The 23,345-nt window shown below is 32.7% G+C and overlaps 1 protein-coding gene across 11 annotated transcripts in view; it reads left to right on the top strand.

Annotated features, from left to right (window-relative positions):
* LOC136029437 (rho guanine nucleotide exchange factor 11-like) overlaps nt 1-23,345 on the top strand; it is a 349,966-nt gene that overhangs the window by 243,640 nt on the left and 82,981 nt on the right. For 9 of the 11 annotated variants that reach the window (XM_065707834.1, XM_065707833.1, XM_065707831.1 and 6 more), the window contains 4 exons: nt 5,993-6,216; nt 11,042-11,209; nt 12,678-12,920; nt 14,653-14,893. In XM_065707834.1, coding sequence (XP_065563906.1) covers nt 5,993-6,216; nt 11,042-11,209; nt 12,678-12,920; nt 14,653-14,893 — 876 coding nt within the window. Of the gene's footprint in view, nt 1-5,992; nt 6,217-11,041; nt 11,210-12,677; nt 12,921-14,652; nt 14,894-20,345; nt 20,434-23,345 lie in introns of all 11 variants that reach the window. The other 2 variants (XM_065707830.1, XM_065707826.1) reach the window with 1 other exon arrangement.

Raw genomic sequence — 23,345 nt, 5'->3', positions numbered from 1 at the left:
GGTAAATTTCTGAGAAAGCTAGGAGATTTCGAACTATCTACTGGTCTATTGGCAATTCCAATGGTTTGATCTTCTCACCTTTGAGTTTATTTCGTAAGTGCATAACTTACTTTTATCCGCATCCGATTCTGTTTTAATTAGACACCTCGTTTTTAATGTTGATTTATGAAAATATCTAGTCATGCGCTTGAACGCGTCACTGTGTCTTTGACATATTCTCTCTTAAATTAAGGTCTGGGTTGTCCTTTGAGGAAAATAAATTGCGTTGAGGTTTCTGTACCTAAAGACGAATAAGTGCCGGGAGGATAAATTTAAAAAAAAATCTAAAAACAAATTTGAAGATCGAGAAGGTTTTTTAAAGCGAACGAAAATACTGTATGGACAAAGGAAATATTTTGGAGGAACAAGCTCCTCCCTTTTTACGCGCTGTCAGAGAAATTAAAATTAAAGGACGCATTATAAAAACGAAGAACCAAATCAATATTTAAATAAGATAAATTCAAACGAGGATAATTTTCAGCCAGTGAATAAAACGAAAAAACAAGGCATACATTTATTTGTTTTCATTCCCTTGTTGCATTTGTGTTTTATTTTCTTCGGTCATTTTTCTTTTTCTGCAGTGTTTTTTTTATTTTATTCACTAGCTGAAATTATCCATGAGTGGTTTTATCTTTATCTTTTTTTTTCGATCTTCGTTTTTTCTTACGACATGAAGATGAAGACCGTCGTACTGTCTGTGAAGCTTGCTAAAAAAATTTAATTCTAAAACATCACTGGTCAGTAAAAGAAACAACAAGAAATTCTACAATAATAATAGTAATAGCATTAACACATGAAAATCCATCTTAAAACTGTATTATTTTATATGAACAATTATGTCATAAACTGGCCACTGGAATGACAGGAAAATGGTTATATATTGACACCAGATTGAGAACGAGGTGCTTTTAATTTTGTTTTAAGAAACCAGGGAATTCCCCATTGCTAAACTAGCGTATTTAGCGAGACCAGGTGTATCTTAAGGTATATCTAGTTAGAACACATTTATCAAGAGTTGATGTCTGGAAAAGAAAGAAAAAAGACTCTTATATAACGAGTGGTACAATTGATAGTTATTTTTGTCATCTGCTGGAGCCTGTGGGAAGAATAATCGTAAACACTCTTAGTCAGCTAGAGATCATTGATGTTCGACAAAAAACGAATAATTATAACGTTGGTCACCCGAGTGACACTTGTCGTATTAACGTGGGTTTACCTCAGGCATGTTTTTTTTCAACTTGAGGATAATGAGGAGAAAGTTAGAAATTATAGGTACTTGTAGTAATTGGAACTTAGAGGTGTTTTCTGCCCTCGACCAACAAAAATCCAAAGATAAACTCTCATCTCGGTCGGAGTCTTTTGCCACCCTTTTGCTTATTTCGTATTTTGGACTTTCTTCTTTCCACATTTCTTTTTAGATGAAGTGTTTTATATCGCTAAAACTTCAAACTATTTCACAAAAAAAAAAGAAAAAAAAAAGACTTATTAGGCTTAGAAAATATTTCTTTGGTATTTTGTATCAGAAAAGATTTTTATTTATTCCTCAACCACCAAAATTTGGCTCTTCAAATAATTGTATCTTCTTTGAATGAATGAAACCTTTTGAAGCAGTCCTTGCATAAAATATGTGTCTATCAAACAGTTCGTGGTAACGAACTGTAGTAAGGAGCGACCCGGCTCAATAGTAACCAAAACTCTAAAAAATGGAATTTTGGTACCAATAGCTACCATCAAAAGAATTGCATTTTAATGCTGATTTTAAACATATAAGTTTCATCAAGTTTAGTCTTACCCATCAAAAGTTACGAGCCTGAGAAAATTTGCATTATTTTAGAAAATAGGGGGAAACACCCCCTAAAAGTCATAGAATCTTAACGAAAATCACACCATCAGATTCAGCGTATCAGAGAACCCTACTGTAGAAGTTTCAAGCTCCTATCTACAAAATTGTGGAATTTTGTATTTTTTGCCAGAAGGCAGATCACGGATGCGTGTTTATTTGTTTGTTTGTTTTTTTGTTTTTTTTTTCCCAGGGGTGATCGTATCGACCCAGTTGTCCTAGAATGTTGCGAGAGGGCTCATTCTAACGGAAATGAAAAGTTCTAGTGCCCTTTTTAAGTGATCAAAAAAATTGGAGGGCACCTAGGCCCCCTCCCACGCTGATTATTTTCCCAAAGTCAATAGATTAAAATTCTGAGATAGCCATTTTATTGAGCGTAGTCGAAAAACCTTATAACTATGTCTTTGGGGATGACTTACTCCCCCACAGTCCCCGTGGGAGGGGTTACAAGTTCAAAACTTTGACCAGTGCTTACATATAGTAATGGTTATTGGGAAGTGTACAGGCGTTTTCAGGAGGATTTTTTGGTTGGAGGCAGGGGCTGAGAAGAGGGGGATATGCTGGGGGAAGTTTCCATCGAGGAATTTGTCATGGGGGAAGAAAATTTCCATGAAGGGAGCGCAGGATTTACTAGCATTACTTAAAAAAAAAACACAATGAAAAAATAAATATGAAAAAGTTTTTTCTCAGCTGGAAGTAAGCAGCAGCATTAAAAATTAAAACGAACAGAAATTATTACCCATATGAGGGGCTCACCTCCTCCTAATACCTCGCTCTTTACGCTAAATATTTTTAGTAATTTCAACTATTTATTCTGCGGCTTTTGTGCTTCAGGGGTCATTCTTAATGAATTGGGACAAAATTTAAGCTTTAGTGTAAAGAGCGAGGTACTGACGAGGGGGTGAACCCCCTCATATATGTAATAAAAACATGAGACTACAAAAGTTCTTTACGTAAGCTAATTTATAATTTACGTATATCTTTTACTTATAAAAAGATTCGTAAAAAATTAAAAGTTCTAGTTGCCTTTTTAATTAACCGAAAATCGGAGGGCAACTAGGCTTCCTCCCCCGCTCTTTTTTTCTTAAAATCATTCGATCAAAATTATGAGAAAGCCATTTAGCCAAAAAAAATAAAAATACAAATTTCGTTTTAATTATTCCTCTGTGGAGAGCCAAAATCAAAACATGCATTGATTCAAAAACGTTCAGAAATTAAATAAAAAAACAAGTTTTTTTTTAATGAAAGTAAGGAGCGACATTAAAACTTAAAACGAACAAAAATTACTCCGTATATGAAAGAGGCTTTTCCTTCTCAACGCCCGCTCTTTACGCTAAAGTTTTCTACTGTTTTAAAATGTAGAGTTAAGAGAAAGAGTCAAACTTTAGCGTAAAGAGCGGGCGTTGAGAAGGAAAAGACTCTTTCATATACGGAGTAATTTCTGTTCGTTTTAAGTTTTAATGTCGCTCCTTACTTTCATTTTAAAAAAACTTGTTTTTTTTTATTTAATCTAAATCTAAACTGAATTGTTCAGTTTAGGTTAGCAGATATCACGCACACATATGAGTGACTAGGCCTGTGATGGAGTAGGAAGCTCGAAAAGCTGTAGTTGGAGAAAAATAAAAATAATGATAGAGTATTTAAAAAGTACCAACTGACCCAAAGATGATGTGCCGTTATAAATTATATAAAGTTGTTATTTTTATATCAATTATTACGGGCGGAAAAAGGCCTATTTACAATTAAATTTTACGAATACCGGGATTTATCTGGCGGATAAAGGCCCAATTACAATTAAGTTTTACGAATACCGGGATTTAACTGGCACTACTTTGAGTCAATCAGAATTTTTCATGGAATTTTTCAGTCAATCAGGAAATTCTATAGAAAATCTGATTGACTTGAGTTAGAGCTAGCTAATTCTCGGTACTAATTCTGAAAATCAGTATTTTGAGAGCAATATTTAATTCGAGCAACGGTTGACCGAACAGGATCATAGTAATGCTAAATAACTGACAATGCTATCGTTGGGTCTGTGAGTTATTTAAGCCTAAGACCTTCTCGTCATGTCTTTATCATTTCGATATTCTCGTTTTTGATCGGCTATTCGGATATATCTGTTTAGTTCCGGTTTACAAAAATTAGTCCTGATCGAAAAGAGAAGAAGGAATCTGAACAAGGTCCAGGAATTTGAAGTGTGATTCATCTTGGTCGCTTGGAAAATGAAAACAGTCCGTGGAATTAAAGTTAAGTGGTGAGGGATATTCTGGCTTGTAAAATGTTGGCCAAGTGGTCTTGAAAGTTGACGTTCCTGTCGTCAAATCTCTTAATAATGTGTTCTTGAGAGGTCAATCCTGTTTTTATTACTCGTGACACGTGTTTAAGTGATTACGGTTGTATAAAGACATCTATCTTCTTCTTTCTAACTTTCTTTATCCTATGCCGATTGTAGTTTGTGTCGCTAGTTTTTAGGGTATAATCAATCTTTGTTGGGACAGGTTTTTTTTTTTTTATTCTGGTTAGACAGTGAATACTGTTCTTCTTTCTATATGCCATGGAAGTCGTGTCAATAATAAATGGTAAGCCTATCGCTTACCGCTAATGATGACTCACCACCGAAAACATCTCTGCCGATTCTCACCAATCATTTTGCTAGACAAAAACTTACTGCCTTTTTTTTCAATCCTGGGGTTTTGTTTCAGTTGTATGTGTGATATAAACGTAAAAGAATAGTAAACACCAAATTACGTAAATAGACTAATGTTTATCCAAGACAATATCCTAACTTTGTCAAAAATTAAAAGTATAGAGTTGTCACTAGTCAAAATTGCTTGAATTTATTGTATCAACTAACTGGTCAACTTTTTATGACCGCTTTACTGGTCAAATTTAGGTATCATGATTCTATCGTTTCCTTTTTTGCCACTGAATGTTTTAGTGCTAATAAATTTTAAAACAGTTTCAGGATAAAACCCATTTGCTTGAGCCGCTTAAGAGACCGAAGATTATTGAAACCTCCAAAATACATGTTATAAATCAACAAAATTAAACTTTTTTATTCAAAGAATATTGCCTTGGAGCCAATACCTTGTGTGACAGTAGAGTCTTCTTGTAAGAAATTCATACAGCTTACAACACAGGAGGAACTGTATAAAAGGAAAATGCAGCACAATTAAGTTGTTGTCACTATGACATGAAAAGAGAACGTAACAATTGACCAAAGATTAGTCAAGACCTGTTGAAATCAGCCTGCCGCCACTTACCAAAATTGTGTCTGCTGCTGCCGAAAGGAATTCTGCCACCATTTGGACTACTTTTCTTTGCTGTTCCTTTTCTTTTCTTGCTGTTCCTTTTCTCTCCTATTTTAAGTAACCAATACGTTCAACATACATTTTTTTTCAAGAACTGTCTCTAATTGCTATGAAAACATGACTCGAATCTTCAAAATTCAAAAATTCTTGATAGTTTATTCAACATTATTGAACATTAAGATAGTTGGTGGTTTTCTTTCTTTCTTTTTTAATGCCCAGATGTCTATACTAACTTATCTAGTATGCGTCTGGACGTGGTCAGGGTCGTCCTAACTGTTGTGTATCAAGAAAGAGTGAGTTATTTTCTATTGGACCTCTGTTTACTTACTTTAGCTTACTTTCGCTTTTTTTAGGGAGAGGGGGGGGGGGCTCTAGGATGTAGCCTATTATAAAACCAATAGAATTTCCATATCATGCTAAAAATTTTGACTCAGAATAGGAGTAGTTACTCTAATTTGGAAAGGTCTGTTTCAGCCACAAAGTAACCAGAAAGTGCCTGTTTCTGTGCATTTTTTTAGGAAGGGTTCGAGAGGTTCAAGCCTCCCCTCCTAAATCACCAAGTATGACCTCAGTGAAATAAAAAGAAATTAATGAATGAAATCAAAGAAAGAAATTAAAAGAAAAAAATCAGTAAAATTAATTATTTCCTTTAAAGAAAATAAAATGGAAAAAAATGGATGGATACAAGCGAAGGATAGATACATGTTTGATTAGTTACTTACTTATTCATACATAGTAAGACGCATGAGGACTCAAGTCCCTTCTATTCGCAATTCGTCGAATTTTTAATTGATTTTTGTAGAACTGTTTCATACTGAAAGAAGCCATGTTCGGTGTTTGAAAGTTCTCGACCGAGTGTTCTGCCGTCCCTTAACTGAGTCCAATTTGATTCCTGACATCTTGAATTTGCTATTTGCCAATTTGAATGAAATGATTGAGATCCATGCCCGGTTCAACACATTTATGAAACATAAACGAAAATCCAAAGGTGTTATTGACAACGTTGGTGATATTCTCTTGTGCATGGTAAGTTCTTTCTTCTGTATTTCGTCTCTTTTTATCATGTAATGTGATTTAGTCGTATTCTAATTGAATAATTAGAAATAAATTTAACTCCTAAATAGGAGGATGAGATCTAGACATTAATAAATGTAGGTATTTTTCCCATCAGTTTGTCTGCGGATAATGTTCACTGGATATGTGATCGAAATATCCTGAATTTTTTGTATCCTTTTGACTGTCTAATAAAAGAAGTTATCCCTATTTGAACTTGTATTTGTTTATTAATAAATTTAGTGGCTGAATTCGTTGGTAGGGTTCCTTTAGCTATACCAAATGACTATTAGTCATTGGACTTAGCTGTAATATCCCTGTTTTCGTGACTTACTTATTCGAAAATATTACTCAGAAAATGTTTGGTAATTTTTTATATAGATAGTCACCGTAGTACGGCGGTTAGGAATCTCTCCGATAAAAACAGGGGATTTGAATTCATGTCAATGAATTTAAGTCTTGAATTCGAGTCAACGTTTATGATTTGAAACTGGAATCAAGAATATTGTTGCTGTTTTTTCTTTTTTTTTATTGTATGTATATAAGTTATTTTAAACGTAATTTCAGGTTTTGATATAAACTGGCTTTTTACAATGAAACGCAGAAGAAAAAGGCTTTGGCTTTTTCTTAGCGGGGACCTAGTAAAGTGAACATTTTTTTGAAGCTCCTGCCCTTTACTACGACTCCTGTTGGAATTTTGTTTTCAAATTCCTCTAAAATCTCTGTGAGGAGCGAATGAACTACCCTTGTTGAATGCTCTAATTCTCTATAGACGTTTCCGAACAAAGTTGAGTTAGTTCCTCATACCAAATTAATATTTTCTGTGGGCGGAATGCGCTCCAGAGCTGTACCTTTAAGATGTGTGGGCTAGGCAAGGTGAAACGGATTCCAAAAAGAAATTTTTTCGAAAAAAAAAACACACACTGTGTGGTAAGACTGAAAATTACAGAGACTTGCTTATGGACAAAATATTTACTTTGAAGGTTCCCATGAATTTTTTTCTTTTTTTACGAAATTTCGGATTAGAACCTGTTACTTACAGAATCCTGTTGCTAAAGCATATAACTTTAACAAATTAATTATAAGTAAGAAATAATGGTCGTCAATCGCTTCTACTTTCCAATATTTTCCCCTAAACCCGTGTTGAGACCAAGGCTCCATCCTTCTTTGTTTTTAAAACTAAAACAAACCTTAACTCTTGCCGTGGTGTATAATGGTAATAAGAAACTTTTGATTTTCGAGAATAACGTAAATAACATGATTAGTAAAAGTAACACTGAATTATAAAACCGTTCTATATTTCTTATTCATCTTAGTGTTCAAGTATTACCCGTTTAGAAGCTAGGAATGTTTATTAATTCGAATGACGTTCTCTCTTCCAATCATCTCATTTTACCAGTAACTGATAAGGAGACGAAGTCAGATTCTCTTCTAAATGTCTTATATACGAATGATATATATCACACATAGGAAAAACCTTCGTCTTTTTCTTAGGCAGTACCTAGTAAAGAGCGAACTGCATTGTCAATGATGGCTTTGAAACCAAAATAATACACTTTGTGAAGAAAAATTGTATCTTGTTTTGTGCTTTCACTTTTACCCAAGCCAATTTTAAGGTAATGCTACGTTCTTTTAATAATCAGCTCATATCTGTCGATTATAGATCAAAATCAGTTACTATGAACCAGAGTTCGTCCTTTACTATAAGACATAACGACATTTCAGGGAATGAGATGACGGAATCAATCAAGTATGACATCATACTCTTGTCAAAAGATGTATGTATTATATCATCTTGTATATGAAGATGTATTTTTTCGGAAATTGAATTTTATTTAATTATTATCTTTTTTTATTGCTATAGCTATATTAACATTAGACAGTCTTTTTAAAGCAGGTTTTTTAAATTTGCGGTTACTATTGGCTAGAGTTCGCTCTTTAGTAGGTTGCCCTTAAGAGATGATAGTTTGATTGTCTAGTTTTGATTAAGTTTATTTTTTTAGCTTATTTACTTACTAGTGTATTGGAGTTTCATTGAATTTCCATCTATTACTACTTATTCTCTACTTGAAGCCTATCTACTTTTAAGTTTAAACTACATTAGCTTCCGTATGCTACTACTGATACAAATTACTTACAACGTTATAATATCTGATACCACGATACTGGTGAACGTTCCTCTTCCCTCCTAATCTATTGAAGCTTTTTTTTTCAGCTTCCCAAGAAACCCCAAAGATTTTATTTTACTTTTATAATTCCATTCAAGCGTGGTCCGGGTAGCCAAAGTTTAATCTTTTCCACTTCGGTGCCATTTGGTAGAACTTCTCTAGGGATTGAGTTTGGTGCATTCTATAGGCTGTCCGAATCAGTGCTAACCTGATTGCATACTTTTCATTCGTCAAATAGGTTTTAACCTGAAACTCCTGAGTTAATAATAAACTGCTCGAAAGGTCGAGAAATACTCAGAGTAGCTTGTAATTAAGTTTCAAACACATCGAAGATGGCTCCTCCCATAGTTTTTTTCTTCTTTTTCTTGTAGAGAACCATGCGACTATCAATATATAAACACACTCCTTTTGTAAGTTTTTGAAAGTGAGTGTCGAATGTCACAAAAAAAAGGAGATGCGGTTCTCAACATGTTAAATATTTTGAGGTATTATTAACATCACTTTTCTGTTTAATGCTTCTCCTTCTTCTTGTTTGGATTAGTATGGAGGCGCTCTCGATTAATCTCATCACTGGAATGGATTAATCTCATCACAGTCCTGTAGTGTGTTGCTGCAGCAGAATTTGAACTCTGGGATCTGAGATCAACCCCACTGCGCCACTACAAGAAAAAAATTGATGAATTGAATTAACCCTATGAAATCCTTCTCCCTGCGGCGGGAAAACTTGAACCGAAGAACCCTTGGGCAAAACACACATTATTCAATCCACTGCCCTATCCCAAGATTTGTTTTTTTACTCATATGGGCTGCTTAAAATATTATATATTGAATAGCAACTCAATCTGAAATTGTAGAGTTGACCAGAATTGACTTGATTGCTTAACTGTCATTATTCCAAGAGCTTTAATCATTATCTCCAAAATTCGTCTTTGGATACTGGGACGTTTTGGAGTCTTTCAAAGATAACTCTCAAATACAGCCAAAATCATCTTTTACTTTATTCGTGTTCTTCTTTCTATAAACAACACCAAAAATGACAGTCAATACCTTTTCATTTTGTAATATTTTCGAAGTGGAGTGACGAAGGGCGCTGAGGAAAGGGGTATCTGGTCCGTAATTTTAAAAAGCAGGTGAATCTTTTTTTTTAGATTTTCAGCGTAATTTTCTTTGTTTACTATTTCTTATGGCAAGTATGTTCACTAGCACTGCTTAGAGAGTAAATATTTAAGAAGCAACTGCTGGTTTTCATTCCCAGGTCGTAATTTTTCCTAGCTTTTGTTTTTCTTGCGCTTCAAAAAGCCCGAAATCTTAAAATTGTGGCGTAACTAATTTAATTAAACGTTTGTTTCTTTGACTCGTGTCACGTCTCTTACTGGACAAGTGGAGTTATTTATTGTTCCCGGGAAATGAAAGTCCTTCTATCGTTTCTTAATTAGGTATGTTGGTGTTGTTTTAAGATCCAGTTGAGTCCTTGGGGAAGAAATACTGTATATTTTGTGGTATTATTGAAATTCCTTTATCTTTTTCAGCTAGTTTTTATTTTTATTTTTCTGTACTTTTTCCTCTTATTTTTATCTTGTTATTTAAAGATGCCCATCTTTACTCTTCTTATTTTCCAATTCTTTCTACTTTTATTTCCTTTTCTTCTTCTTCTTAAACCTGTGTGCTTGGTTACTCTCTCCAAAATTTTGGTTGGTAGTTTTCTTAAATAGTCTTAAATCTTACACTCGAGCTTAATTCTTGAAAAAGCTTCAGTTATTTCTATTAAATTTATTAAATCATGTATAAAAATATCAAATTATAGTTATTTTATTAAATTTCAACCTACTATTGACATTGTTCCAGTAAAAACTGAAATATTAAATAAACAAAAGACTTTTTTTTAATTTTGGCTCAGTTACCAAAATTGTGAGTCGGGTCTGAAGGGCTGTTTTTCTTTACTTTTATTTTACATATTTATGTTTATATTCACGTTTATTGTTATTATACATTTTATTTGTTATTATTATTATAATTACGTTGTATTTTATTTATTTTTATGTTTTATAAAGTCATATTCTTTCAGTAACAGGTTAAGACTGAATCTAGAAGATAGGGCCTTTTCTATCAGCTTTGTTTTAACTTGACTCAGATTATACTGTTAATTGGTTAACGCTCATGATTAACGGGGTTAACGGTTTGCTTAAGAAGTAAAAAGCCTAAAACAGAAAAAAACTTTGGTCTCAACATGGGTTTAGGGGAAAATATTGGAAAGTAGAAGCGATTGACGGTCATTATTTCTTACTTATAATTAATTTTTAAAGTTATATGCTTTAGCAACAGGATTCTGTAAGTAACAGGTTCGAATCCGAAGTTTCGTAAAAAAAAAAGGTAAAAATTAATGGGAACCTTCAAAGTAAATATTTTGTCTATAAGCAAGTCTCTATAATTTTCAGTCTCATCACATAGAGTGTTTTTTTTTGGAAAAATTTAGCTTCTTGTCTTATAGAATGGGCAGAAAACTGTGCTCTTTCGTCCTCCCTCCGAAAATCTCTGATAAAGCTTTTATGCACGATCAATGCCAGTTCAAGCCCTTCGTCTAAGATAAACCTAGCGATTACTTTAACTTTGATTTCTTCTTTCCTTTACAGTTTGATGGGCAAGAGGGCGAAAGATTGCAAAGGGCGGCCAGTCAATTTTGTCAGCATCAATCCTTCGCTCTTGAAGCCCTTAAGGAGCGACGCAAAAAGGAAACTAAACTTGATAAATTCCTTTATGATGCTGAAATGAACCCAGTCTGTCGAAGATTGCAACTTAAGGTAAGCCCATTTAAGGTATTCAGGTATACAACTACAGGTATGAATAAATAAGTTCTGAGACAACGCTATCTAACCCTGACAGTACGAGAAAACAATGTAATTCACAGCCGGTAAAAAAAAAAAAAAAAAAAAAAAAAAAAAAAAAAAAAAAAAAAAAAAAAAAAAAAAAAAAAAAAATTACAACGCTCTTGTTTCGTGTTATGGAAAAATATTTCGTTTTGATTGTTACAGCTATTAGGTGTTATAAAGCAGATAGTATAAGGCAGGACTGGTGGGATTGTAAGTTAAAAATATTCATACTAAGTTCTTGAAATATATATATATATATATATATATATAAGTATAATACAAGTATTTTAAATATATTGTTGTGTAGTTGGAATGCTTATGTCATCTGTGCAGGTTTTCAGCTCCTTTTTTAGGTTATTATTTATTTAGATTAGTATTATTATTAATATTACTTAATAATATTAAATAATATTGGTAAATTTACGTCAATAAATGAATAAATAAACACTATATGAATAAACAAATAAAATATGTAAATAAGTAAATCTTTACTTAGATTTTTAGCTTATTGTTTTTTGTTTTTTTTTATCTAAGTCTTGGCTTTTATTTAGCTTAGTTTATTTTTTGGCAGCTCCACAATTTCAGCTTTTAAAGATAAAACAATAATCCTGGATCTTTCAATATCTGAGATTTAGTTTTATGCATGCATCGAATATCATTTTCAAAATTGACTGCACTTATGATTTTAGATTCAGAAATTAAGCTGAAAGTGCGCCAAAACGGGCGAAAGAAGGAAAATATTTCTATTTTCTAAGTATGTTTAGATCATTTTTTAAGAAAAAGTTTAAGTAATATCATAACTCTGGTTTAGGGAACGGATAAATTTGAAACTAAAGAATCAAATGATATAAGAATTTTGTCCTTTTGGTGGAAATTATACCAATATTTTTGTCGCAAAATCGTATGTTCCACATATAGTGTAAACCTTTAAACTTTGTCTCCATGCATTCTATTCATTCACTTGGAATCCGATTCATAAAATGTTCAGGTTCATTTCTTGTATTTTGAAATCTTATAAAGTATTTATGAATATTCTCAAGATCAATCTTACTTAAGTGAATGAATAAACTAAACAAACTTAATAAACTAAATAAACTAATAAACTAAAACGAACAGTTGAATAAATTGTGCTGCTACAATAATTGTGATGGTGTAAATAATTATGCTGCTTTAATAATAGTTGTCATTTATAGAAAAATGATAAAAGGGTTTTACATTATCTTATTTCAGGTCATATTAAACACACAACATTTAATACAGGTGAAAATTTAGTTAGCAGTTAGGAATAAGGAGAAAGTGCATGGGAATTACGCTCGAAGATGATTTTATTCATCAAGAAATATATATTCCTCTTTTTTGTATACTGCTATCATATTTAAAACAGGAAATTCTGTTATAGGATCTCTTACCCACTGGAATGCAACGACTCACAAAATACCCACTTCTTTTGGAGTCGCTTTTACGACATACCCCTGTAAAACATGCAGATCATCAACCAATTAAAATCGCACTCGAAAAATCACGTGCACTTCTCAAAGTGGTCAATGCGTCTATTCATGAAGCGGAGAATCAGCATCGATTAGCAGAACTGCAGAAACGATTAGATAAGTCGTCTGGCGACAAATCGGATCACGAACTAAGGGTAAAATATATGTTTGACTATTTTTTGTGTTTTTTTTTGCGAGGTTTTTCTGATGACTTTATGGTTTTCTTTCTTTTGTCTATTTGGCCATTCTTTTGTCTCCTTTGGCCTTGTCTTCGAAATATAGATTCTTCTCTTCCATGTTCCCTCTCAAGTATGGAAATATGCTTGAAGATCTATATGAAAAATTAGAAGCTGAAAAGGAAGAAAAAAAATAGAGAGGAAAAAATTATCTCCTTTTCCCTTAAAAAGTAAAAGATTAAAGGGAAAAGGAAAACTTAGAAAGTATCTTTGTTGATTGAGCTGCTTCAGGACTTCCATACAAAACTGTAGTTGAATAGCGGTAAATTGTTCGATATACAGAGTCGGGCAAATATTGGAAGTGTAGCAGAGAAAAAACAGCTTACTATAAAGTTTCGCGGATGCATTTTCACAAACATACTAAAATAACAATAAATAGTGACATACTATCACTGAGAATTATATCTTTACTCGGATTTGACGGATGTAATTTGTAGCAAAAATGAAAAAAAAAATACAATCGAAGAAGCCTCGCTGAATGGTAATGGACCAAGAGGATTGGTGTGGCACAAAAACAGTGTTGAACACTGGGTCAGAGGCACAGTCTCCTGCACACTTTCTGAAGCCAATGGATTCCATCGTGAAAAAAGAAAAGAAAAAAAAAACAAATGACGATAATAAAAAAAACAATTATAATAACAAAAGGAAAAAAAGAATGCAGACTCATATCCGAAGTGTCGTTTTTCATTCGGGTCAAATCTATTTCAAAGAATATACATATGACTGACTGCAAATAAATGTCACTCTTAATAATACAGCTTAAAGGCAAGAGAGAAGGGAAGAAAAATTATATAGGAGATTACAGAAATATTTCATAAAGAAGAAGGGATAATTATAGCAGAGCATTTTTCAGATTTCTGAATAATTGAATTAATAAGAATGTGTTTAAGTCCCATTAGAGTTCGGGTTGCTGAAATGTATATTGTTAGAGTAGTGGTCTCAAAATTGTTTTTACAGCTGGATGAATCGAACTTGTTAAAACAACCTCCAAAAAACTAGAAGAAAAAGCGGAAAGTTCGAGAACGATATGGATAATCTTGATTTTTTTTAGGCTTTGGCCTAGAAAGGGTCCCTTGCATTTGTCCCTGTGTCCCACCATATTATAATAAAGAAGATAAATTTGATTAATCTACTCTTATAATTTCTACTGCTGTCATACATTTTACGATGTTCTTAGTGGAACCCCTTTTTATGTTTTTTTGTTTTTAGCACGAAGCTCACCTTCAAAAATTATTAATAATGACTAAATGAATCCAATCCTCAAACCAACAGGGTTGCGAGCCCCTTCATTTTCATGTAGCTGTTGCCTTCTATCTTACTTGGTAATTTTATGGCAATATTCCTCCATTTTATTTATTATTAAACTATTGTTATTTTACAGTTATTTTTACAGTTTTTCCCTATGTCTTTCGAGGGTTCTTTTTTCCTTTTAAGTATTTTTTTTCACTCAGGACCATGTTTATTTTCGTCAGAAAAAAAGTTATATACAAAATTACAAAATTCTTCTTAAAAAACTATTTAAAATTCATATGCATCCTGTATTCATTACTGTTAACGATCAATCAGTTCATAAACTAAAAGATATCATACTATAACGTATAAAGGAAATAGATAGCCTTGCATTCAAGTTTGACATGTCTTTACTTTTAAGAACTTCGACCTTACTCGACGGAGGCTGGTTCATGAGGGTCCGCTCACCTGGCGGTGCAAAGACAGACGTCCGATTGACCTTCATGTCCTCGTCCTTGAAGATTCTATTGTTCTACTACAGAAAGATGATAACAAATACGTTCTCAAGTACCATACTGTAAGTAGCACCAGTGGCAGTGAACCGGTTCGATGTAGTCCTATTATTAAGTACACATCGATTTTGCTGAAGCCAGATGCAAGAGGTAAGCAGCTATTCTTTATTATTTGCCAACTATGTAGATCTTGAGAAAACGAAAAGATTGATAATTATATTGACCTTTTAATTTTTTTTTTTTTTTTTTTTTTTTTGAAACAGCAAATTAAAAACAATGCGAAAGGTAAGTACTATCCAAAGCTAAGAGTATCCCCCCTCTTCCAAAATATGTTATATTAGTGTTGATCTTTTGTTGCAATAGATACAAAAATAAGAAAACTTCCTTAAAATTAAGCAACGCAAAGTATAAGAATATATATATTTTATTTTTTTTAAAAAAAGAAAAAAATGTTACCGTTTTTTTTTTTTGTTTTTTTTTTTTACATTGACATAGATTATGTATATTATCTGCTTTGACAGGGAGCTTAAATAACTTTCGTACCAAGGAATTATATGGCTTGTTTAACCATGAAAATAATTTTCTAACAGATTGTTATTAACACCTATTATTGGGAAAATTTTTACTATTATAAATGTCCAATCCAAAATCAAAGAAATGGCTGAGGAGAAGATACAGTTTTATCCCCATTTAGTTTATGATATAATCCAGAATGTTATAATTTGTATCCCTTTTTTTAAGCTACCCCTTGTGTCTTCGCTTGTAGCTTCCCTTTTTGGTAGTCTTTCAAATGAGTTTATTTTGAAGTTTAGAAATTAGCAAGTCGAAGAAAGAAATATGAAAACATGAAATAAAAAAGTAGAAGAGGAAACTTTTTCTTTCTGATTAATTGAATTTCTGCAAATTAGGTATTATTACTAAATAGTAACTCTATATATAGGGAAGGAAAACTTCACATTTTTCAAAACTCAAAAATACTGTGATAAATTTTAAGCAATTTTTCAAACTACGCAATCCCTCTCCCACGGCCTTTTCATTGGACATTTCTATGAGAAAATTTTTGTTAATATAAATTGGGTTCGCTTATTGGTAATATTCAATAAAACAGGTTCACTTGTTTTTGTGGAAATTGCAACGAAAATTATAGCCTGTATTTAGTCCTGTAAGGTAGTAATAGCTATATATAAATAACAAAATAAAATTAGGTAATTAACTAAAAATCAGTAAGAATTCTAAAGCTTTTGGCCACTTTGCTTGCTGCTTTCGTGTCCAAAAACAAATTAAAAAATAAGATAAAAATCCGGAAAGAGAAGTCGCCAAAATCTTGCGAAGGAATTATTAGGGAGAAGATAAAATGAAAAGGTTATCAAAACTCCTGGAAAACCTGAAACACTTCAAAAACTCTCAATCCTCCTTTAATTCTCACTTCTAAAAGGAAGCTCCTGTGTGGTTCTTTTTTCCTATTGATTGACACTTATTGGTCAAAGATACTAGCCTGCGAATCGCACAGTCGAAAATGGCTCATAAAATACATTTGGAATTTTTGAAATACTTTTTGAAAATTCTCACTCCCCCCCCCCCCTCCTTCCTCCCATCCCTTGTTTGCATCTCTCGGAGGGATTTCTCGTGTGGTTCCTTTTCCAATTGATTGACACTTGATCAAGCGGGTCTGTTTGGAAAACTGCGTCAGTTATGGGAGTCTGTCGCAATAACAGAGATTAATTCTGTAACATCTGGTGTCAAATCTATTTGAACTCACGGCCCATGGAACACTAGCGTTGCTGTTGAGATTGCAGTCATGAGTCGTTCAGAAGCCAAGTCGATTGATTGTATTTTTTAAATTGCCTGTGATTTTAATATTAATATACGTGTCTTTATTCTTAAATGATCACAATGAAGTTAGGGGATGATGAGGAGTTATAATCCAAAATGAAATGGCATTTTATCATTGACCAGCTTTTTTGTCCTTCATTTATTTGGCCTTTTCAGTAAGTCAGGTTGGCTAAGTGAATACTAAAAACATATTGAAACAAATTCTGTAATGTCAAATGCGTGATGAAAACAAACAATCGTGTCTATTCTATTAGATCAGATGTGTGATGATATGACGAATATGACCAGATGTGTCGAAAATGGCTCATAAAATACATTTGGAATTTTTTAAATACTTTTTGAAGATTCTCACTCCCTCCCCTCCTTCCTCCCATCCCTCGTTTGCATCTCTCAGAGGGATTTCTCGTGTGGTTCCTTTTCCAATTGATTGACACTTGATCAAACGGATCTGTTTGGAAAACTGCGTCAGTTATGGGAGTCTGTTGCAATAACAGAGATATATTGTGTAACATCTGGTGTCAAATCTGTTTGAACTCACGGCCCATGGAACACTAGCCATTCTTAAATGATCATAATGAAGTTAGGGGATGATGAGGAGTTATAATCCAAAATGATATGGCATTTTATCATTGACCAGCTTTTTTGTCTTTTATTTATTTCGCCTTTTTTCCTTTTCAGTAAGTCAGGTTGGCTAAGTGAATGCTAAAAAGATATTGAAACAAATTCTGTAATGTCAAATGCGTGATGAAAACAAACAATCGTGTCTATTCTATCAGACCAGATGTGTGATACAAAATGCAAATAAATAATCAAAGCAGTGTGTCTTCTTTCATTTTCCTTCGCTGTTTACTTTCAGGAATTAATTGGTTCAATATTTTAGTCTCTTAACTGTATATAACAATATTATGGACTTAATCTTTGTGTCTACATGAACAGCATTGACTCGTGATATCAATCGCTTTATTGTTTATAAATATTCTGTGATAAGTTCCAGGAAAAGCTTAAACAATTTATAAATCATTTATTAGACTATTCGTGGCAGTCGAAGTTTAGTTAAACGCATTATTGAAAGATTATAATGTACCTATCAACTATTCATTAATTTCTTGTTATCGTCCTTTTCGTAGAGTCTGGATAATAATCATGGTCCCCCTCCTGATGAAGGAAACCGGAGTCCCCCTCTCCCTCATGAAAAATTACAAAAAACACTCATAAATATGATTTCATTTGTTTGAAAAAATATTACTTATTGTGGGTGAAAACTTTTTTCTATCCCTTCTCCCCAGGAAAATATTTGAAGGCATTTTACCTCCTGTTCCTTGCCAATAAAGTGTCTGCGAGTGACCTGATTTTAAGAATAGAGCTAGAACTTGTAAAACAAATCTAGGGATATTGTCGAAGGAAGCCAAAGATTTGAAGAAGTGCCAGTGGTGGAACCGTGTTGACATGTGCGTTAACATCAGGTAGACCGTAAATAACGTTTCCCCATGGAAATGCTAGACAAAGTGAAGACCATTTGAGAACCTTACAATCCCCCGCTCCCTCACCCTCACGTCTTTCTGAGGAAGTTTTGTTTCTCTTAGATAAAAGTAGACTTGTTTGTTTGATTTCCAAAGGCGTAATTTTACCTTTTTTATTGGTTATCTATCTAGTAGACAAATTAATGTCTATTTTTCAGGAAGCCGTAAATTTGTCATGACAAAATTTAATTCCAACGAAGATGAAACATAAAAGACGACATCCCTAGAATTATTAGGATGTAAAATTACAATAATGATGCTCTTGCAACTTTTAGGAACATTTTGAATTTATGTTGCTCAACTCTTTAGGAATGATTTAGACTATTTAATTTTGAGGCTTCGTGCTGAGACGTTAATGTTTAGTGTACTCAACTTTAGGTTTTTGGAGTAGATTTGAGCGTTATTGCGAATTCTGGAGTCAAATTTTGGGATTGTAGTCTTGAGCTTAAGTTTGTGCCTTATACTTATATACTTTATTATCATGGGTACTCTTGTGAAAATCATCGAACTCCACATATTGATAACCAGAGTTAACGTTTCACTATTAACGCTTTTTTCATACATTCACTTCTGTTGAAATATCGATATTTGGTATTGTTATTATTGAATTCGGTTTTTTGCATGAACGAAAAATATTTTTTGTCTATCTTGTAACAACATATACTTATCATTTAGTACGTTTTTATGGGCACTAATAGTGACTAAGTAGACCAATTTTGTAAGGCTAAATTCATCGGTTATAACGCATCAAAAACTTTCAAACATTTGTAGCATCTTTGCTGAATTAGCGGCACTAAGATCCTTATTGTTTCTGGCATTCCTTATAAGGAGCAGAATTTTGAAGAAAAATATAGTACATTTGTATCCGTATACTTTCATTTGTCTAGTGTCAAATATTTTAGTTTCTATCTTTTCAACCAATAAGAAGGTTGTCGTTGATATTCCTTCGATTCCACGTTCTAGCAATGCGATCTAGTCAAATTTAACTACTTACCTATTATACTTTATTTATTTTTAAAATATCTCATTGTTCCGATTTTGGAGCTCCGACTTACGGGTCTGAAGCAGTCATTCCACGTAAAAATTGGTGAAGAAGTCATATACCTGTTGAGTAGTTTGGTATCCAGAAATATATTTTATGGTGTAGCTGCTGGTGGTTTGAAATAGAAGTGGTCATAATGTCCCTAATATAATTATTTATGAATATATAATTATTATAATTATTATTATATTATATAATTATTATAATAATATTTATCATATTTATGTTTATTATATTATATTATTATTTATATTTTATATTACATTATATATTATTTATTATGTTGTATTTATTATATAATTATTTATGATTATAATATAATTATTTGAGCATTTGACCAACCATGTCACTTACTATAATGAAATGGTAAGTCTGTATTATTCGCTTCAATTAAAACGCACTTTCGACACCTCTGAGTAAGGATTCATCCCTCAAACATCCGATTCTTTTCGTTGAATTCTGAAAGTTGAACATTGGAGCATTTAAGGACTGTCATCTTAAATTAAGCGGCTTCCACACTACGTACGCAATTTTTTATGTTAGGTGGTTAATTTATGTTATGTTAATTTCACATTGGAACAAAGTGTTTTACACTAGGCTGAGGTAAAAATCTATAAAACCATCAGGATCATCTGATCAAAACATTGCAGTCATTAAAAGTAAACTATTCAAAATTGAAATCATGGAGTGGAAATCGGGATTCAAGCTTAGATGATAATCTTATTGTTATTGCAGAAAAGTCGCTTTCAATAAAAAGACACTCTGGGAAAGACTATTAATTGCCATTCCAGAAACAGCATATTATTGCTATATGTTGTTTTCCCGAAACATAAGATAAAATACTATGTAGAGCATGAGTAATACCTACTTTAAGAAAAACATTGGCTTCCCAAGAGTGCACAATGTAACGTACAGTTTAAAGTTTTCCTAGTGTAAAAGGTTCTACGGCATAGTGTTGAAATACCAAAGCCGCATCTAGGGGAAAGGTGGTATGCGGGTTTGAACCCCTCCCCGCTCCCAGAATTTCTGTCCGACTCGTAAAAATGTACCAAAAATTAATACAGATGAGTTTTCGATTTTTTATGTAAACAACTATCCATTCCCCCACCCCTACTCCCGAACAAAAATCCTGGATACGCTCTTGGAAAATAACATCGGTTTTTCAAAAGGTGTAGTTAATACTTTGTAAGTCCTATTTTGTTTTCAGATAGTACGGCATTTTATCTAATTGACCAGCCGACGACAAGCCCTCAGATGTATGAAATGGTTTCTTCCTCTACCTCTGAACGCAAAGCGTAAGTTATTTCTCAATTAGTTCTTTCCTTTCAGAGCCTAAATAATTATTCAGCTAGTAATAACTAATCAATAACTAGTCATAGCAATTAGTAATCTTTGATAGCTTCTTCCTTTTATTTTTTTTAATTGTTAAACGTTTTCTTGGAATTTTAGTAACGTGTCTTCCCGTATAATCCATGAGGTAAAAATTACATGCAGTAGGCAACTAAACATCTCGTCACGGGGAATTACTTAACTTCACCCGAATCAACCATCTTTTGATGATTGAAAATTTGAAGAAACAGCATTTCCATTTCTTCAAAATGAAGAAATAATTTGCCCGAATATTTTTTTTATTCTGTATATATATATATATATATATATATATATATATATATATATATATATATATATATATATATATATATATATATATATATATATATATATATATATTGTGTGTGTGTGTGTAATAAAATATACAACGTAACGTAAATCGACGTAATTTCGTAGTCCAGTTATGTAAGCTATATCAAGCGACTATAAACATATTATATATAAAACTTACCATATTTCATCCTTTTTCTTCTTTGTTTTGAACAATTTTTTGTACGTTTTTAAGGATTAAAAGGAGCCTCAATCTCCCGTAATGTTGAAATTGAACACATATAATCTTATTGAATGACAAATGTGTCTCGGTTTTTTCCTCAGTATTTGCCGGAAAAGGGAATTTTTTTTTTCCAAAAGTCGTATAATTGTTGATCCTGATAAATCGGAGAATTATCCTAGAATGGGTAGTGATTTCATCTGTTTTATTTTAGTTTCTTCCAGCTTTGTAGAAATTATTCTATTTATAGAAAAAAATTAAATACCTGCTGAATTTTAGCCATTATGGGAATTTATCCTTTATGCTGATTCTAAATTCGTAAAAATGTTAAATTTTTAGTATAAAAACATTTGCATAGTTGTGGAAACAAGCCGTAAATTACCCCACCAAAAAAATCCACAATTTGGATGAAAATGATGCGACAAAATCTTTCAAAGCATTCGGTTTGAAAAACTGAAAAAAGTCCAGTCAGAAAAAATTATTGGGGACTGGGGGGTATAGCCACCTCTCTCATATATAGGATCCGATTTAAGCTCTTTTAACGCTTCTTACTTTCATTTGAGGAAATTTTCAAATTATTGTCTGGTTTGATGTCACATTGAATGTAATCCGAACGTTAAGGGTTTATCCCTCCCTTGAAGCTAGATTAAGCTTCGGCTGAGCCTTTTCACAATGCCTTGATTTTAATACAAGAAAACATGTCAATTTTGTATTTCGAGAAAATTGCAGAACGTCATACAAATTCTGAAATAATTTTATTATGAAAGGTCAATATTTTATTATAAGAAAACAAGGTTCAAATCAACGTCCAGTATATTTTGTTAAGAAGGCCTATCCATTTCCGAGTTGAGCAACACCTCTAGGCTACTATTAATAACAAACAAACCGTCAATGTTTTGTAATCCAAACTGTTCCTTTTTCTTTTCCGCTCCCCTCTTTCCTGTTTGTTTGTTTCTTTACAAAGATTTTGTAAAGATCGTTTTAAGTCTTGAGAGAAACGATATGATTATCTTGTCTATTTATAAAATTAGTTGGAATGGTATTGCGTTGTTGGATCATGCTATTTCCCTGGACGGAACTCTTTTCCCGTGAATCAGGAAAATGTGAAGGTGGTGACTGGAGGCGGAGTTCCTTTCCTTTTAGGTGGCTCTACAATTTTCTGTAATGAAAAGTAGTCAAAATTCAAAGCAGTAATTAGCAAACGAATGACATCTCAATGATGCCACATGTTTTTAATATTGAATTTTTTTTATTTTATTCAAGAATAAGCCATGCAAAATATTAAATAATGTTAATCATAGCTAATTTTTCTAATTAAGTCATGCTAAAAGAATAATGCATGTTAAAGGCTATACTAAACAGATTAAATTAGGTTATATGGTTCTAGTTATACATTTTTATTAGGTCCTGATGGATTAATGCGTAAAGTTCACGGAACTTTTTCCAAAAGGAAAATATTACTTTTAAAGTTGTCACGTTTCAACCTGTTTGTTATCTCGAATTCCTTTCAAAAATATCCGCTTTACATCCCCCCTCTCTCCCTGAAGAAAAACTAGAATGATGTCTGGATTTTTTCACTCTTTGAGTTGTTGATTGGTCGATCGGTTCCAGAATGTTTCTCTTTTATTTTACCTTGAAATTTAGCACATATTTCCCAAAGCAAAAAGAGTAAAATAAGTATATGTTAGATTGGAGTTTTGCCTTCACCTTTCGAAAGTAAGTGCTTTTTAGGTGGTTTTACCGCCGTATTTTTCCGTATTATTTATGTGTATTATCTGATCGAAAATTATCGTAAGTATAAATGCTATCTCATGTCATATATAAAAATATAATTTCGAATATAGGAGTTATTAGGGGGCCATTCCCTTTGTGCATATCTGATGCATAGGTAACATTGCTCAGAAAAAGGTAATTCTACAAAAAAAAATTCAAGGAATGTTATTCGAAAATCTTGTTCTTAGGGGATGCAGTGTTAGGCGCTTAGGAGGTTTAACCGAAAGTATGACCAGAGTCAGAAGCAAACAGCTTGGCGACACCTGCGGTGGATCTGGCGGATTACCCATTTCAAATAATGTGAACATTAGGTTGGGTGTGCCAAGCATGGTGCGAAGTTTGCTATGCGTGGTGTAATGATGCGTTGTATGGTGGCAGTGTTCCGAACAAGATGGAACAAGAACCATTCCAAGATTTACGCTAGTTGGTGTAGAATGGGTGATCTTACTGATTTTTTTGTTGTTTTTTTTTCACTTGACTAGTTAGCCTACTATATCCCTCCCTTATTTATATTGGGTTAATTATTCTTGAGGCCTAGCGTGTGATAAGACA

The sequence above is a fragment of the Artemia franciscana genome, chromosome 7 (genome assembly GCF_032884065.1).
Source record: "Artemia franciscana chromosome 7, ASM3288406v1, whole genome shotgun sequence".
In the NCBI taxonomy this organism is placed as follows: Eukaryota; Metazoa; Arthropoda; class Branchiopoda; order Anostraca; family Artemiidae; genus Artemia; species Artemia franciscana.
The sequence above is the reverse complement of the archived record's forward strand: the minus strand, read 5'-3'. Positions and strand labels throughout refer to the sequence as shown.